This window comes from Crocuta crocuta, unplaced genomic scaffold (genome assembly GCF_008692635.1).
Source record: "Crocuta crocuta isolate KB4526 unplaced genomic scaffold, BGI_CrCroc_1.0 scaffold262, whole genome shotgun sequence".
In the NCBI taxonomy this organism is placed as follows: Eukaryota; Metazoa; Chordata; class Mammalia; order Carnivora; family Hyaenidae; genus Crocuta; species Crocuta crocuta.
The window spans coordinates 4,966,881-4,985,397 of record NW_027528869.1 but is presented as its reverse complement, the minus strand read 5'-3'; the positions used below and the strand labels follow the sequence as shown (position 1 = coordinate 4,985,397).

At 48.1% G+C, this 18,517-nt stretch overlaps 1 protein-coding gene across 1 annotated transcript; it reads left to right on the top strand.

Moving 5' to 3' along the window:
- The first annotated feature begins 924 nt into the window (after nucleotides 1-924).
- On the top strand, nucleotides 925-4,446 carry APOLD1 (apolipoprotein L domain containing 1). The gene has a single exon (XM_077756414.1). It carries the CDS (start codon nucleotides 925-927, stop codon nucleotides 1,471-1,473), a length of 549 nt encoding a protein of 182 aa, XP_077612540.1. The 3' UTR covers nucleotides 1,474-4,446.
- The last annotated feature ends 14,071 nt before the right edge of the window (nucleotides 4,447-18,517 follow it).

The following is an 18,517-nucleotide window of genomic DNA, read 5'->3' as shown; positions in this document are numbered from 1 at the left end:
GCAACTAGGAAGGGTGTACTTTCACCCCACGTGTACAGTTCTCTCTCTTAGTCATCTTCAATTAGCTTCAACTCCACTTGGTACTAGGTAGCCCTCAGTGAGTCCTTAAAAATGTTGGACGCTTTATTTTATTCAGCGGTTACTCATTTTTTAAGGAAGCGTTTGTAATAAAGAAACGTAGCAGTATTCATGTAATGGAGCTTAGTTTTAATGAAGCACCCATCAAAGAGTGAGATTTAGAAAAAATAGCCCAGATAACATTTTAGGCTCGACCGTAAGGTAAGAGCCTGGAAAAACAACAAGCAGAAGAGATGCTTCAGGGAAGCATCTAACTTAGCAAAAATTAGTTCCTTACATCTGATAGATAATGTGACTTTTGAGTTTTGGAGGGACTGGTCTTTTGCACTCATCAGAGAGGGAAAACGATAAATTGCAAAAGTCAGTCTTCATGTAAGGACAGGGCTTTGTGAACCGGTACAACCCACCACCTGTAAAGGGTTGGGGAAGGTTTTGTTTGTTTTTAAGAGTTTAAGGAAGTGTTTATTCATTTTTTGAGAGTGAGGAGGGGCAGAGAGAGAGAGGGAGACACAGAATCCGAAGCAGGCGCCAGGCTCTGAGCTGTCGTCAGCACAGAGCCCAGCGCAGGGCTCGAACTCACAAACCGTGAGATCATGACCTGAGCCGAAGTCGGAGGCTTAACCGACTGAGCCACCCAGGCGCCCCGAAAGGGCTGTTTTAAACAGAGCAGAGGCCTCAGTGTTGCAGCAGAGTAATGTCAGCACCCGTCCTCACGGGGCTTACGTCTTATTTAAGAGTTCACACAGCCCCCCTCAGCGTCCCCCGGGCGGGAGAAGCGGCCGAGAGCACGACTCCCGCTCGCACACGCGTTTTTAAGGTCCCCAGGGCTAGGGTGCCTTGTCCCAGATGCCAGAGCCGGTCCCTGCGCCCCTGACCCGNCCGGTCACCCTGGGCGCGTCGCTGGTGGCGTCGGCCGTGGGGCTCGGGGTGGCCACCGCCGGAGGGGCCGCCACCGTCACGTCCGACCTCTCCCTGCTCTTCTGCAACTCCCGGGAGCTGCGCCGCGTGCGGGAGGTCGCCGCCGCCTGCCAGGACCAGATGCGCGAGATGCTGAGCTGCCTGGAGTCGTTCTGCCGCGGCCAGGGCCGCGGGGACCGCCCGCTGCTGCAGTGCGGCCGCACCGCCTCCGTCGCCCTCTACAACTGCGTCTACTTCATCGTCGTCTTCGGCTCTCGTGGCTTCCTCGTCCCCCGGCGGGCCGAGGGCGCCACCAAGGGTGGCCAGGCCGTGCTGAAGGCCAAGATTCAGAAACTGGCCGAGAGCCTGGAGGCCTGCACCGGCGCCCTGGACGAGCTCAGCGCGCAGCTGGAGGCCCGAGTCCGGCTCTGCACGAAGGGCGGCCGTGGCCACGACCTCAGGGTCTCTGCCGACCAGCCCGCGGGGCTGTTTTCCTGAGAACGTCCTTTCCGCCTTGTCCCCCTGGGAGGCCCCAGCTTCGTAGCTCCCTCGGGAAAACACCAAGCTGGATGAGGAGCTGAACTGAACGCAGAGGATGGGAAAAACCGTTCTAGAAGCTGGGAGGGGGGAGGGGGGAGGAGGGAGTCCTCACAGACCTTCTTAGATCCCCATCACAGGACATCCTGCCTGGGGTTGAGCGCTAGGGGCTTTTTACTTGCCGAATCCTATGGGATGGGTGACCTGAAAACTACTTTTCCTTTATCAAAACCGTTCAGTTCCGCAACGGTGGGCGCTACTGTTTTAAAGCTGTTTCAGGGTCCCTGGCACAGCGTCCGGGGCGGTGTGGACAGCCCCTGGGTCCTCTCCGAGCCCCACTAGGCTTTGAGGTCCTCAGAGTGTCTGTGAGAGGAGACACTAGCTTTGAAACCTCTCTTTCAGCGTTTCTGAGTATAAAATGCTCCAGAGTCCAGAGCAAATCAGACCCCCTCCGAGCCAGCAGGCCTCACGAGCCAAGGGGGCCCTCTCCCACTGAGGTGCCCTTCCCTCCCTCCTGCTTGCACACGCTCACAAATCCCGCCTGGGGCAGAGTGGATCTTCCCGGGTGGGGAGGGGGTCCTAGCCAGACCTCCAGATAGTCTGGGACGGACCAACTAAAGGGTCCTGTAACCCCTCCCTCCTCGCGACAAGAAGCGGAGGCCAAGGAAGATCAAGTGACTAACAGCTTCATTTACCGACGTCCTGGTGGACAGAAGGGAGCGATGGCTTTGAGTTAGACGGTCCTGGGTTGGTTACTGGCTCTCTTGCTCCCGTGTGACCTTGGCCAGCTCATTTCTCTCTCAGACTCGGCTTCCTGGTCTGTAAAACACACGCTAAAAGCTCACCCTGTTGTGAGGTACTAAGTGGGATTAAAGTGCCAAGCTCAGTGCCTGGCTCACAAAGTGCGGCCCCAGGACTGGCAACGTTAGAATCACCTGGGAACTAGTTAGAACGGCAAATTCTTGGACCCAGCTGTCAACTTGAGGGACCAGAAGCCGGAGGTGGGGCCCCAGCAACCTTTGTATAAACAAGCCCACGGGGGTGATTCTGGTACCTATTAAGGTTTGAACACCACTGCAGCCGATACTGCCTTGTGATGCCCTCATGAGCGTTCGTGAAGTCTTATGGCCTCTCCGGGAGCTCCGTGGTCTTCAGAGTCATTCACAGAAGGTCAAGGACGGACAGTGTTCCAAAAGTAAAAGAAAGAACGTGTTTGTGCGTGGGATAGGTCAGTGCCTGCTGGGGCAATGTCCCGCCGTGTGAAGTAAGGGATATAACACAGTAACCCCTTTAGAGGGCAGTGTTGCCCAATCATTGTAGAAACTGGTACCTAAAGGACTGTGAACTTCATGCGAATTGACCTTGGTCACCTTCTATGAAAACTGCCAGACCATGTGTTTTGTTTTTAATTTATTTTAAGTTTGTTATTTAATTACCGTTTCTTATTTGCATTTTATTTTATTTTATTTAATCACCACACCACATTTAGGAAGTAATAGGAATAGCAAGTGGCTGAATGGGAGAATAGGACGCTCTTTTAAGGAGATGGGGTTGAGTTTGCCTTCCTCTGGGGGCTCCTGAGCTGCAAATAACATTGCTCTCCTTGAATAAGCCTCCCTCTGTCAGAGGGGAATTTTATTCGCCAGCAAACGTGGGAAGTTCTGAATAGAGACGTGGAGCCGAATTTAAGCTTATCAGTGGAGGTTTGACTTGCGGGCTACGGAAACGATGCAAGCATATTTATCCTGAAGGCCCTTTGCCAGCAAATAGCACCTTATCTGAACCTGTTTTATTCAGGGGAAGAGCCCCAATTTGGAGGTATGTGAAGGACACACTCAGACCGTGGAAGTCTGATGTCCTGTGAAATGATGTCTCATGGGTGATAGACGAAATAGCTTGTGTCATGGTGGCGATGTGTCATACTTTCACTTTAGGGTCTGTAAGGAATCTGTAAGCTGTCTCTAAGAAAATACGTATAATTTCTTCAATTTCCATTCCTACAACTGTAATGTTAAAAAACATGTTGAAAAGTCTTTGGGACCGCACACGCAACACTTGGCTGTGTTATTTAAGTATTTAAAATGCTTAAAATTTGCCCGGTCTACCCCCAGTCTTCCCAATGATGGCAGAATGCCTGAGGAACTATACTTTCAGTGCTGGGGGAAGGGGTTAGTGGCTGCAGATTTTCATTTTTCCTACAAATTACAATCGATCTGTATCCTGGCTTCGTTTGAAGTTGGTACTGGTTTCTTTTTAAACTGGTGTCGTTTCTTAGACTACCTTGCATAGATAGCTAGCACTGGAGGTCACCAGAATGTACTTTGCATTGCCGTTTGTATTATATCACACAGGTACAACTATTCCCGAACTCCAGATTTGTGAGTGCTTAAGTTTGAGTTATAGTCTTCCAAAGGGTGAGCTGTTCCCTAAAAATAAACCGGGCATGTCGGGAAACAGCGGCAGCAAACTTTTCCTGTCATTGGGGTATTTTGGGGGATGTCAAAGTCAAACTCACAAAGTTATCAGTTCAGTGGCCCTCTTTACACCTAAGGAAGAGTGTCTACTTTGGATTAACACTTTGCACATAATAGGAACGCAATAAGTGCATTTGAATAATTGAATGAACTGCTTAGCTACATTAATAGGAATTTGTTGATAATGAAAGCTTATCCATTTTCTTATGTGTCTGTTATAAAGACTGGAGCCTCTATCAGGATTTAGTCAAATTCAGTTAAATGGATTCTAGAGACAAATATTTATTTATTTCTTTTGTGGGAATGTGAATAAGGCTTTTCCTTAAGGCCTTCATTCTATAAACAAACAGACTGAAATGGTATGTTGTAAAAGGAAGAAGGGAGAGGAGTATTTGGATTACAATTGTACTTCAGAAAAATGTCCGAGTTTGAAAAATAAAATTTTTGTACTCAAGTGTAAGTGCTTCTGTTAGTTTCTTGGGTTTCTAATCAGTTGGATTTTTTTTTTCTCCCACAGAAAAGGAGGTTTATTTAGTTCTGCATTTCAAGGATTCAGTAAAACTATGTTCTGCTCTCGGAAAAAAAATGATCCTTAGCAACCAGCTGATCTTAATCGCTTTGATGCATTTGCCCTCAGTCACCTGTCATTTCCAAGAAGGCAAATGTCGAAGTCGAAAGTATTTACTGAGAGAAAAAATACAAAAGTGCTGTAGAAGCCACCCTACATCAGATAAGTTAAACCATCAGTCAACTTGATATATTTCTCATTCAATATGTTAGTGCGAAAAGAAAGTAGAGAGGAGTGAGACATTGAGATAAAAACATTGTGCAGAGATAAATGGGGATACAGTTCAATGCAGCGATTTCTGAATTCCACGTTTTTCCCCATTGTAGCAGAATAAGTCCTTTCCTTTCATTGAAATAAATTGCCCATTCCTCAGACTTCTTGACCTTTCTGTAATTAATTACCTAATCTTATGTCTGCTTGTGTATGAATTTTTAATAACTTTGAAAAGGGGCAGACGTGAGATTATTTTCGCTTAGACTACTCCATGTCAAGCTGTATAATTTTTTACAAGTAGTCAACTCCTATTACAGGAATTCTCTTATTATCTAGAAGTCTCAGCAGCTTCAAAGCCTTTGGACACAATTACAACCTGGGAAGTAATTGAAAAGAAACCCAGAATCAGCCAAATCAGCCTTCACAAAAGCCAGTCACTAAGAGAGGCAGAAAGGAAGGGTGAGGGCCAGGACTTCTGTGAGGAAGGCAAAAGTGTCCTAGAAATTTCCAGGAGATTTTACCTTGCAAGTAACGGATCTTGACCATGTGAGAGGCCTGTCAGGAAACGTAGTAGTTTTAGCTACAAATTTGCTGCTCCAAATAATGCCCAAGATTCTATGTGTAAAGAGGAAAAGGAGGGTGGACATTGAGTGAGAGGTCCAGCAATCTAAGCAAAGAGGCTGTAGTGATTGCTGTGTCTCTTGAGAACTTATGTCCCTGGAAGTGACCTGTGAGGGCCAGCCTCTGAGGCTCCACCTTGGAAACATCCCTGGGTCTGAATGTTGCATTATTCATGACCGTGCAACAACAACAACAAAAAAGTCTGCGTTGGTGGGACTGTTTGCAAAGGCCCGGCCACCAGCCGGGCTCCGCGCTTTGCCAAAGCTTATGGCCTTCCTCTCATGACGAGAGTCCTTTTAGTTCACTGCAAGACATCGCTCCTTGTTGACGGGAGGTTGGAATGTTGCCTTTGGCTCCTGGCAAACTCCTACGAGGGAAGGTAAATCCTGCTGTGGTCTGGAATAGGGCAAAGAGTGAGCCCGAAGATCCCTTAGCAACCAGAGAGTTGCTGGGAGAGGGCAAATCCTGCTGGTGAAGCAAGACCCCTGTAGGGGCTAGGAAGGAGCATTAAGGACCCTCGGCACCCCTGATCCTGACTGGTGTTAGCGTTAGGTTATGGGGAGAAGGTCCTCCCACGTGCTCCTGCCTGCACAGGTAAAGCCTGTGTGTGCGAAGCTGTATCTGCCAAGGACGGAGTTGAATCCCATTTTGTATTTCCAGGCAACCCCAGGGCTGGGAGTGCAGGCCGGCCGTGACCTGATTTGCCTCAGAACCTCAGCGATGAGTCACAGCCTCTGCCTCTGCCTCCCAAGTACGCGGGAGCAGTCAGGGTATGGCTGGGTCTGGCATGTATGTGGATACAGTTGCCAAATTGAAACCAAAATTTTGGTAGATGGAGTCAGGCAGGGTTGGTGATGTCTCAGATCTTTCTTTTAGGGTCAGATTTCTTTCTCCAGCCTCCTTGGTTGACATGCAGACATTTATTCTGCCCTCACCTTGTTATTAAAACTGCACTCGTAGGGGCACCTGGGTGGGTCCGTCAGTTAAATGTCCGACTTCGGCTCAGGTCATGATCTTGAGGTTGACGAGTTCGAGCCCCGCATCGGGCTCTGTGCTGACAAGCTCAGAGCCTGGAGCCTGCTTCGGATTCTGTGTCTCCCACTCTCTCTGCCCCTCCCCCCCGCTCACATTCTGCCTCTCTCTGTCTCAAAAATAAATAAACATTAAAAAAAATTTTTTTAAACTACGCCTGTGAAATGTCGTTGAAGAACCATACTTTTCTCAGTGCTTAACAAAATGACATTTAGATAATAAAAGATGTGGGTACTTAATGATAAAAATCACAGCTAACGTCTATTAAAACTTATTTGGCACAGGTATTGACATGCATTATCACGTTTACCTTACAAAAATCTGACATGGTGGACACTCTGATTACCACCATATTATTAGATAAAGAAAGTAAGGAAGTGAGAGGTTGTACAGTTAGCAAGAGGTGTCCCAGTATTTGAACCCTGGCAGCCTGACTCCAGAATTAGGCTTTAGCACTTCTGAGAGTGACTATATTCATAATATAAAATGATAGCTCACAATAATGACAACACTATTAACAGCAGGCTGACAGATTCATTCATTCATCCAGAAAACACTAAGTACTAAGCTACTAACCTAGTACTACCTCCTGTCATTTGTGAGCAACATAAACTGTGTTCTAGATCTCACAGTGCTAATAATCCAGTAGACTCGGTGGGGTGATCTTATGCCATTAGGCTAATCAATAAGAAACTAAAATGTAGCTTTGCAAATGGCCAGTATTTGCAAAAAAACAACGTGAGTGCAATTTGAAGATGATCAAACTTCAGCCTAGATCGTAAAAGCTTGTGCACGGATATTTTGTAATGCTGCCCCCAGATGTCCCAGTCATGGCAAGATACTTGGGAACAAAACATCTGGAACGGAAGGACGTGATTAATAAGAACTTTCTGCTAACTATCGATGTGCTGGGAAGGCGCCTTCAGAAAGCACACAGACACGAATAAAGAAGTGACTGGCTCAACAGGCGTTTCCAGCCCTTGTATGAAAACCTCTGAAAATGAAACTTCTGGGGGGGTCACTCCGCCGAAACGACCACAGAACCTGCTTGTTGGCTTTCTTCCCGTTAGGGGTGTGTACTCAATTCCACAGTGTGGTGTGGCCGAAAACAGCTGGAGGCTTGTGGGTGAGTACAGAGGTGTGAGTATGAATAGGAGCTTAGGTATCAGGAAACTTCAAAACGATGATACTTTGGGGATGATTTGTTGTTGTTGTTGTTGTCTTAAGATTTTATTTATTTTTTAATTCATTATTATTTTTTACTGTTTATTTAAGAATGACCTGAGTCAAAATCAAGAGTCGGACGCTTAACCTACTGAACCACCCGGGCGCCCCTAAGATTTTATTTTTTTAAGTAATCTCCACATCTAGCGTGGGGCTCGAACTCACAACCCCAAGACCAGAAGGGGTGTGGTCTGCTGACTGAGCCATCCAGACACTCCCAGGATGATTTGTTTTTTAACATTGTTCCCCAAGATTTTGCATAGNCTGAAACAGGCTCCAGGCTCTGAGCTGGCAGTCAGCACAGAGCCCGACGCGGGGCTTGAACCCACGAACCGCGAGATCATGACCTAAGCGAAAGTCGGATGCTCAACCGACTAAGCCACCCAGGTGCCCCAACATTATTATTTCTTTAAATATTTATTTATTCTTGAGAGAGAGAGTGAGCAGGGGAGGAGCAGAGAGAGAGAGAGGGTGACACAGAATCCAAAGCAGCTCCAGGCTCTGAGCTATGAGCACAGAGCCTGCCAAGGGGCTCGAACTCATGGACTTCGAGATGATGACCTGAGCCAAAGTCAGACGCTTAACTGACTGAGCCACCCAGGTGCCCCAAAACTATTAATTGTTGGACTTTCATTCTTTCTAACTTCTCTGTAGCATTTAACATTGCTGATTACAAGTCTTAAAATAGTCTACTCTCTTGAATTCTGTGATGCTGGCCTTCCTTATTTACCTCACTGTTTAGCTTCCTTGATAGCTTTCTCTCTCCTCCATTCCAGAGATTCGAGGGTCCCCTGAGCCACAGATCTTTCACTGAGTCCTACATGTCTATTCCTAGAGTCTCACAGTCCTGGAGGGAATGTTGGTATGGATGAATCCAGTGACAGAGAATTCTCTTGGGGCAACTGAGATTGGTGGGTATTCCATGAGGTGCAAACGAAGGTGGAGGTCATTGACTGAAGAAAACAGATTACAGGAGCATGTGCAGAATAGAAAGCCCCAGCTGGTTCCTCCTCGTTGGAGTGCTATACTTTGATTTCAGCTGGACACGGTCTTGCTCTTGACTGACTGACTAAGAGCAATCTGTTCGTGTCTCTTACACAGACTTATCACACAATGCCTTTTATTAGAGATATTTGTGCAGACCCCAAGGCTCTTAAGGACAGACACAGTATGTCAGATGGTAGTAAGCTTCCCCACGGGGTCTATCCAGCTCCCACCATGGGACATGCCCCATAAGCATTTGTTGAATGAATGAACAAATGAACAAATGCTCTTTGTCCTCATGGATAGACTGGCATTGTTTCCCAGCACACCTAACGCTGAACGTCTTCTCCTAGGCAAAACTGGTGCAGTCTGCACAACACTTCTGCTTCTGTCAAAGATAGCAGTGGAATCCCAGGTGCCTACCTTGAAATCTCACTTTCTTTCTTTCTTTTTTCCTTTAAAAATGTTTTTAAATTCATTTTTGAGAGTGCACGAGAGACAGAGCACAAGTCGGGGAGGAGCAGAGAGAGAGAGAGAGAGAGAGAGGGAGACACAGAATCTGAAGCAGGCTCCAGTCTCTGAGCTGTCAGCGCAGAGCCCGACGTGGGGCTCAATCTTGTGAATGAGATCATGACCTGAGCTGGAGCTGGATGCTCAACTGATGGAGCCACCCAGACGCTGCTCACCTGGTTTCTAAATCTTCCCCTTCCTCATAAGCCTTTGCCAAGGGATTTCTTTCTCATTAAATGTGTCTCAACTCCATTTTGATCAATTCCACATCTATCACGACTCATCTAGGCTTTTATCCCTAACGCCTGTAACAATCTTCTATCTGGTTCTCCTGATTTAAGGTTCTTTCTGCTCAGATTCATGCTATACTCCAATCCTTGACTCATTGACATGAATTGCAGATTTCCTCATAATCCAATCCGAGAGAATGTAACCTTACGTAAAACTCGACTCTGAATTTGAGTACACATCCAGAGAGGTACTGAGTTGCTGTGTTGCTGTGGTATTTGTTAAGTTTTAACAGTATATTATGATTGGTGACACTGTGAAGGGCTGAAACGAACTTGATTCTGAGGTTTTCACGACAAAACAATGATGTAGTTCGGGGACGTTACGAAAAGGGCTGAGTCAGGAAGAAAAGGTCCAAGAAAAGTGGTGGCGGGCGGAAGGAAGCCTGTGAGGGGGAGGAGGCAGGAAAGCAGAGGGAGAGGAGCCAGAACAGGCAGGATCAGGCCAGCACTAGGTGAATAGCTTCCGTGAAACTGCAGGCTTGGTGGTTTCTTCTTTCTTTCAGTTTCATTGAGAAATAATTGACATACAGCGTTGTTTCAGGTATAGGATGACCTGATTTACATATATGGCAAAATTATTACTACTGCAAGTTTAGTTAACCTCCATTATCTCATATAGATGCAAAAAAAAAAAAGAAAGAAAGAAAAGATTTCTCCTTGTGATGAGAACTTTTAGGATCTACTAATCTCTCAGCGACCTTCCAATACACTTTACAGCAGTGTTAGCTATAGTCGGCATGTTGTACTTTATATCCCTGCTACTTACTTACCTTATAACTGGAAGTTTGCCCCTTTTGACTACTTTAATCCAATCTGCCTTCCTGCCTCTTCCTTCCTCCTGCCTCTCTCTGGTGGTCATAAATCTGATCTCTTTTTCTATGAGTTTGGGTTTTTTGTTATTTTTAGATTCCACATATAGGTGAGATCATACAGTATTTGTGTTTCTCTGACTTATTTCGCTTAGCATAAGGCCCTCGAGATCCATCCATGTTGTCACACATTGCAGTATTTTTTTCTTTTTTTTATGGCTGAATAGTATTCTGGGGTGTGTGTGTGTGTGTGTGTGTGTGTGTGTATATATATATATTTCCTTTATCCATCAGTCCTGGTGGTTTCAAATGAGCTGGAGAGAAGAAGTGGACCATCGTACACCATCAGGACAATGCCTGTGAGACCTGTAGTGATGAGAAGCAGGAGCAGAGAGGAAAGGCAGTTCTCTGTTGAACCTGATGCCTCACCTCCACAGGGTCTCCAATATCCGGGGCTGGCGTCAAGCACCCGAGCCCAGCCCTAGATCAGCACTGAATCGTAAATCCGCGGTGCTGACCCCCGAAAAGCTTCCCTCCCCGAGTGGCCTACTTGAAAAGGGGTGTTTTCTAAAGAGAAGACTTCAAAATGGCCTGCGGTAGCACTTCCCAGCTCTGTGAGCTTTCTCGTGCGGTAGTTGATCCACATTCACCTCCCAGGACGGGACTGGAGTGTGGGGTCTTTCACACCATTCCCTTCGGTGTGCAGGAGCTAGTAAGAGAGAGTTTCCCTCTACACGCCATGGTCAAGTTGGACCCTGTCTCCACACCCCTGCCTTATATATGGAAAGCTGTTGGGCCTCTCCTCTCCTTGCCAGGATGACCAGTCGGGGCCCAAGGTAGTAACCTGTTTCCGGAAGCGCAAGTCCAGTTTACTACTCCTTTTTCACACAAGCATATAACCTTTTCACGTGACAACGGCTGCTTTGTCTTTCCTCTTCCTTGTTCCCTCCCAGACACGTCGCACACCCACACACGAGTAGACATTCACTCATTCATTCAACAAGGTATTTCTTGAGTGCCCACTCGATGCTGGGTATTTTTCTAGGCAGGGAGCACAAAGTTGGGAACCAAATAGCCAACTATCTCTTCTATCGTGAAATGTGGAGTCTAGTGAGGCTAGAGAATGCAGACGTAAGTAAAGAAGTAAACGTCTAGTTTGTAAGATGGTGTGTTCTGTTTCCTGTTGCTACTGTAATGAATTGCTTAAAACCACCACACATTGGGGCTCCTGGGTGGCTCAGTCGGTTAAGTGTCCGATTTCAGCTCAGGTCATGATCTCACGGTTCGTGGGTTCGAGCCCCGCATCGGGCTCTGTGCTGACAGCCAGCTCAGAGCCTGGAGCCTGTCTTCAGATTCTGTGTCTCCCTCTCTCTCTGACCCTCCCCTGCTCACACTGTCTCTCTCTCAGAAATAAATAAAACATTTTTAAAAACCACATGCATTTATTTTCTTGCAGTCAGAAGTCTCACACGGGCCTCACTGGGCTAAAATAAAGTATCTGGTGGGACTGGGATCCTTTCTGGAGGCTCTAAGGGAGAGTTGTTTTCTTGCCTTTTCTGTCTTCTAGAGGCTGCTGCATTTTTAAGCTGTGATGCTCTTCTTCCCTCTTCAAATCCTGCAATGATGGCTTGAGTCCCTCTTCTATTGCATCGTCCTGGCCTCCTCTTCTGCCTTTTCTTCTACTTTCCTTGTGATTACACTGGGCCTGCCTGGACAGTCCCTATATCTTTTAAATATTTATTTATTTTTGAGAGAGAGAGAGACAGAGACAGAGCATGTGTAGAGGAGGGGCAGAGAGAGGGAGACACAGAATCCGAAACAGGCTCCAGGCTCCGAGCTGTGAGCACAGAGCCCCACGGGGCGCTTCAACTCACGCACTGTGAGATCATGAGCTGGGCTGAAAAGTCTGGCGCTTAGCCTACTGAGCCACCCAGGTGCCCCTTAATCTCCCTATTTTAAGGTCAGCTGATTAGCCACCTAAATTCCACCTGCAACTTGATTTCCCTTTGCCTGGTAAGAGAATGTGTTCACAAATTCTGGAGATTAGGATGTGCACATCTTTGGGGGCCATGATTCTGCTTACTACGTGGTGATAAGTGCCGTGGAGGGAAACCAGTTAGGGACAGGGGAGACAGTGCAGGGCAGGGGAGGGCGGCAAGGCCTCAATGACAAGGTCCATCTGAGTGAAGACCTGAAGCCGGTGTGTGGGAGAGAGCTGTGTGGGCACCCGGGGAAAGAGCACACCGGGCTGAGGGACCAGAAAGGACAGAGCCTCGGAGGCTGCAGTGGGGCAAAGGAGGGGAGCGAGTGGGAGATGAGTTCAGAGTCGAGTGGGGCCCACATGGGTAGGACTTTAAGGACTGTTGGAGGACAGACTTGGACTCCGAGGGAGATGGGATGTCATTGGAAGTTTCCGAGCAGGGCAAGGATCTGGTCAGGCTTCTGTTCTTTTTTTTTTTTTTTAATGTTTTATTTATTTCTAAGAGAGAGAGAGAGACCGCGTGAGCAGGGGAGGGTCAGAGAGAGAGGGAGTCACAGACTGAAACAGGCTCCAGGCTCCGAGCTGGCAGTCAGCACAGAGCCCGACGCGGGGCTCGAACCCACGAACCGCGAGATCATGACCTGAGCGAAGGTCGGACGCCCAACCGACTAAGCCACCCAGGCGCCCCTCAGGCTTCTGTTCTAAAAGGATCCCTTTGGTGCTACATGGGTAATTCCCTGCAGAGGCTCAAGAGTAGAGGCAAGAAGACCAATTAGGAAGCTGTTGCAATATGGCAGGTGGGAGACGTTGGTGGCTGGTAGTGGAGAAGAGTAGTAAGATTCTAGATATGTTATGAAGGCAGACCAACAGAATTTGCTAACAGGTTGGGTGTGGGAGGTGGGAGACAGAGAGGACTTGAGCCTGAATAGTTGAGACGGATGACGTTGCCATTTGCTCACCTGGGGCCAGCTGTGGGTGGGGAGGAGCGGGGTCAGAAGTATTCCATTTTAGAGATGTTAAGTTTGACACACCAGAGACATTCAAGAAGGCAGACAAGTAGACAGCTGAATAAATGAGTCTGGAGCTTTAGGAGGACTCAGAGAAGAGTTATGAAAGTGAGGATCCTTATCAAATAGGGGGTATTTGAGTCATGAGGCTGGATAAGATACTCCAGAAGTGAGTTGACATAGACAATATAGGGAATAGCTCCAAGGACTCAGCCCAGGCCTGCCAACATGTAGAGTGAGGGGCGCCTGGGAGGCTCCGTTGGTTAGACTCCTGACTTCAGCTCAGGTCATGATCTCATGGTTCATGAGCTCGAGCGCTGCAGCATTAGGCTCTGCACCGACAGCATGGAGCCTGCTTGGGGTTCTCTCTCTCTCCTCTCTCTCTCTCTGCCCCTGCCTCTCTCTCTCTCAAAACAAATAAATAGCATTAAAGAAACTATTTAGAGCGAGGAGTTGGTGGGGTTGAGGGAGAGCTAGCTAGGAAGATAAAAGGAGTGGTCAGCAGGGCAGAAGAAAACCTTGGAAGCCAAGTGAAAAGGACTTCTTGAGGAGCAGGGAGCCAAAGGCTGCTGGAGAATCAAGTAAAATGAAGAATGAGAATCGGGCATCGGGTTTAGCTGCACGGAGGTCACTCATGACCTTGACAAGACAACTATGTGTGGAAACAGTGGGGGCAAAAAGCCTTACTAAGTGGGTTTATGAGACAGGATTGGAAGCAGCATGTATAGACAACTCTCTTGCAGGGTTTTGATGTCAAGGGGAACAGAGAAGTGGGCAGTAGCTGGAGGGGAATATGGTGTCATGAGACGTATTATGTACGATGAAGGGAAATCATAGTAGGTGTGCGTGTCGTGGGAATGATCCAGGAGAGGGAGAAAAAGTGATGGCGCGGGAGAGAAAATGGAGACCTCAGAGGAGTGTTCTTGAGAAAGTAAGAGGGTGGGGTTTGGCCCAAGTGCACAGAAAGGGTTGGCCTTCACTCGTAGGGGCACTGAGCGCACATCCTCGGAACGAGGCGGAGGGCCGTGGGGCAGGCCGGTGAACAATGGGAGACGAAGCACCGGATGGTTGAGAGGATGTTTAGGGCAGTGGGAGACACAGGGACAGACGCAGGAAAGGTGCCAGGCTCACCAGGCAGCGCGCGGCGCCGCCCGCAGACAGCGGCTGGGAAGCGTGTTTTAATTGTGTGGGACCCGGGACAGTGGTTTCTCCTTAGCAGCTCGGCCCCTTAGGTTCTCAGGTGCAGACAGTAGAGGCTCTTCCAGCCCACTTAGCAGAAAAGAAATTTACTGAAGCATGTGAGGAAGCTCACGGAATCTCTAAAGGGGGTGCGAGTGAGGCTCCAGGGTAATGCTGCTGGGAACACTCAGGCCTTGTGACGTCACCACCAGCGGAAACTCCTCCCTGCTGGCACTAAGCTGCGCATCTCAGATGCATCCACACGTCCTAGGTTCACTGTGACACCCGAACCTCTGCCCTCGCTGTCCCCCTAGCTGGACCTCTCTGCCAATGCCAGGGGCCACTTCCTTGCATGGCTCTGTTCTAAACTAAGCCCTGGCAGGGGTGTTCCTGTTTGTAGAGACCGTGCTCTAGGTGAGAGGGAGGGTGGGCAAGCGAGTGCCTGCTTTCTACTCAAGGAGATGGAATTGTACCACGGGAATGTTGCCAGCTGTTGGAAGGTTGTTCAAAAGATGTTGGCCTGGGCCCGTGGGTGGCTCAGTCGGTTAAGCATCCGACTTTGGTTCACGATCTCACGGANTTTGGCCCAAGTGCACAGAAAGGGTTGGCCTTCACTCGTAGGGGCACTGAGCGCACATCCTCGGAACGAGGCGGAAGGCCGTGGGGCAGGCCGGTGAACAATGGGAGACGAAGCACCGGACGGTTGAGAGGATGTTTAGGGCAGCGGGAGACACAGGGACAGACACAGGAAAGGTGCCAGGCTCACCAGGCAGCGCGCGGCGCCGCCCGCAGACAGCAGCTGGGAAGCGTGTTTTAATTGTGTGGGACCGGGGACAGTGGTTTCTCCTTAGCAGCTCGGCCCCTTAGGTTCTCAGGTGCAGACAGTAGAGGCTCTTCCAGCCCACTTAGCAGAAAAGAAATTTACTGAAGCATGTGAGGAAGCTCACGGAATCTCTAAAGGGGGTGCGAGTGAGGCTCCAGGGTAATGCTGCTGGGAACACTCAGGCCTTGTGACGTCACCACCAGCGGAAACTCCTCCCTGCTGGCACTAAGCTGCGCATCTCAGATGCATCCACACGTCCTAGGTTCACTGTGACACCCGAACCTCTGCCCTCGCTGTCCCCCTAGCTGGACCTCTCTGCCAATGCCAGGGGCCACTTCCTTGCATGGCTCTGTTCTAAACTAAGCCCTGGCAGGGGTGTTCCTGTTTGTAGAGACCGTGCTCTAGGTGAGAGGGAGGGTGGGCAAGCGAGTGCCTGCTTTCTACTCAAGGAGATGGAATTGTACCACGGGAATGTTGCCAGCTGTTGGAAGGTTGTTCAAAAGATGTTGGCCTGGGCCCGTGGGTGGCTCAGTCGGTTAAGCATCCGACTTTGGTTCACGATCTCACGGATTCGTGAGTTGGAGCCCCACATCGTGCTGTGTGCTGACAGCTCAGAGCCCGGAGCCTGCTTCGGATCCTGTGTCTCCCTCTCTTTCTGCCCTTCCCCTCCTTGCGCGCGCTCTCTCTCAAAAGTAAATAAACATTAAAAAAAAAAAAAAGTTGGACTGTCACTGAGGATGAGAAATGTCCAGGATAGCAGCTAATGTTTTATTTTATGTTTATTTATTTCAAACATTTAGACATCAAACTTATTATACTTAAATTCACATGCTTCTATTTAAAAGTGCAGCTGGAGGGGCACCTGGGTGGCTCAGTTGGTTAAGCGTCTGACTTTGGCTCAGGTCATGATCTTGTGGTTTGTGAGTTGCAGTCCTGCGTTGGGCTCTGTGCTGACGGCTAGGAGCCTGGAGTCTGTTTTGAATTCTGTGTCTCCCTCTCTCTCTCTGCCCTTTCCCCACTCGTGCTCTGTCTCTCAAGAATAAATAAATACATAAACAAAAAAAAGTATTTAAAAGTGCAGCCGGGTATTATTACTTCCCTGTGGCAATGGTACCTGCATCGTCAAGGAATTACAAAAACACCTCTATTTCTAGCAAGTTGTTAAATTGTGAGTGCATCAACAATAAAATACTTATGTAAGAGGCACGTGAAACAACCAGGAAACCAGGAAATGAGACAGGGCTGCCTTTCCTTTGTCAGCCACCCCCCAGTATGAACTGACCTTGAAGCTTTAGCCTTTGTGGTTTTCTACTTAAGGATTATAACATAACATTTGAATTTCCTGCTTGTTGTCGACTTCAGGTTAATTCCATTCTTTCTATGGTGTGTTTACATCTTAGAATATTGTCGTCTGCATTTTAAGTCTTAGCCTGAAACACCAGATTTTTTTGGGTCCCAGACATAGCCCTTATCTGAAAGGCCCAAGGATGGCAGTGGACCTAGGAGTTCTGGCTAATGTTCAAGGGGCCAAATGGCAGGATGGCTTTAATGCCACACTGAGCTAGCTGCTCTTAGCCACTGCTTATGGGGTGGTGCCCATCACCAGAGTGGCTGCACGCAGCCTTGTCAAATTGGATTCAGAAACTCCCGTGATCCATATAATTAGGAAATAAGTAGGCTCTGGGGATTTACTCATGCTAAGCTCACTCATAGGAGACTAATCTACAAACCAGTCTCATTCATTCATGGGGCAACTATTTGCTGAATGCTTATTCTCTGCTAGGTGCTGGGCATTGCAGTGGGGGGGTAGCACAGTTGTGGTCACTGCTCGTATAGAGCGCATAGGCTGCTGGGAAATCAGGCAACGAGAACGTCCATTTTGGGCCATGGTGGTAGTGATGGAAAGGGAGACGTAGAGGGACTCAAGATACGTTTTGGCAAGGAGTCTGTAGGACTTGCTGATGTGGAGGCTGGAGGAAAAGAAGAGGTGTGATGGGGAGGATGGAGAGAGAATGGGGGATGGAGAGCGGATAGGGGAGGCATCCAGATGCCAATGTTGTCATGTTTATTGGGAGAGAAGGTCTGGTTGAGATTCAAAACTAATTATCCACAGAAGAGATGCCTTTTGGGGCATGCAGACAACATAGGAGACAGAATGATTTGCTTAAGCTAATTGAAAAATAACTAGGGGCTTATTACTTATATTTCTACCTCCCTCAGCCATGCTAGGGATAACCTAGTGGCCATACAGAATGGTGGTAAGATTGGGAGCTCTGGAGCCTGTCTGCTTGGGTTCAAGTCTTAGCTCCTACAATTACCATTCCCTTCTGAACATGACCACACTCCCTTTATCTGCCCACGTATTTGCCTCTCTTCCAGTGTTTCCTAGCTCTGTAAAGGTTCCAGCCCATTTCTACTTGCTTAAGCCAGACACTGGATATCATAGACACATCTCTGGCCTTATCCTCTGAGTTAAATCAATCATGAGGATTTATCTAACCTCTACACACCCTTAAAGTTTGTCCATTTCTCTCCAACCCTACTGCCCCTTTCTGGTCCAAAATACCATCATCTTTGGCTTGATAAATGGTAAGTGATATTCCTGCATCCCTCTCTGCTGATCCAATCTGTTTTCCACTGCAGCCGCCTGCCTGAGTGATCTTGTCAAATGCATCTCTGCCCAAATCTCTTCAAAGGCTTCCTTCCCATTGCCCTTAATCCCAAATCCCCAGATCCTTTATGTGGACGATCTGGTAGTAGATATTCAGGTCCCTGCCTAGACTGCCAGCTTCATCCTAAATCCTCATCTTATAATCTCTCTAAGCTTCATCTGACTTTTTTCCCCCCCACCACAGAACCTAACTTTGAAGAAGCCTAACCACCCCCTATTCCCACACAGCTGGTCAATTTCAGGTCTCGGTTTAAAAGTCACTTCCACAGGGAAAATGTCTCTGATTCACAGATAAAGTTTAGGTCATCCCCTTGCTTTTCTCCTTGGTATCATTCACCTCAGTTGTGATTACTTTTCTGTGTCTATCTGTTCTACTTCATTGTGAGGACTCTCTTTCCTTCCTACCTTCATTCCTTCTTTCTTTCCTTCCTTCTTTCGTTTATTAATTTATTTTGAGAGAGAGATAAAGAGGGACTGTGAGCAGGGGGAAGGACAGAGAGAGAGGGAAAGAGAGAGAATCACAAGCAGTCTCTGCATCGTCAGCTTGTAGCCTGATGCGGGGCTCAAACTCACGGATCGCGAGATCATGACCTGAGCCGAAATCAAGAGTTGGACACTT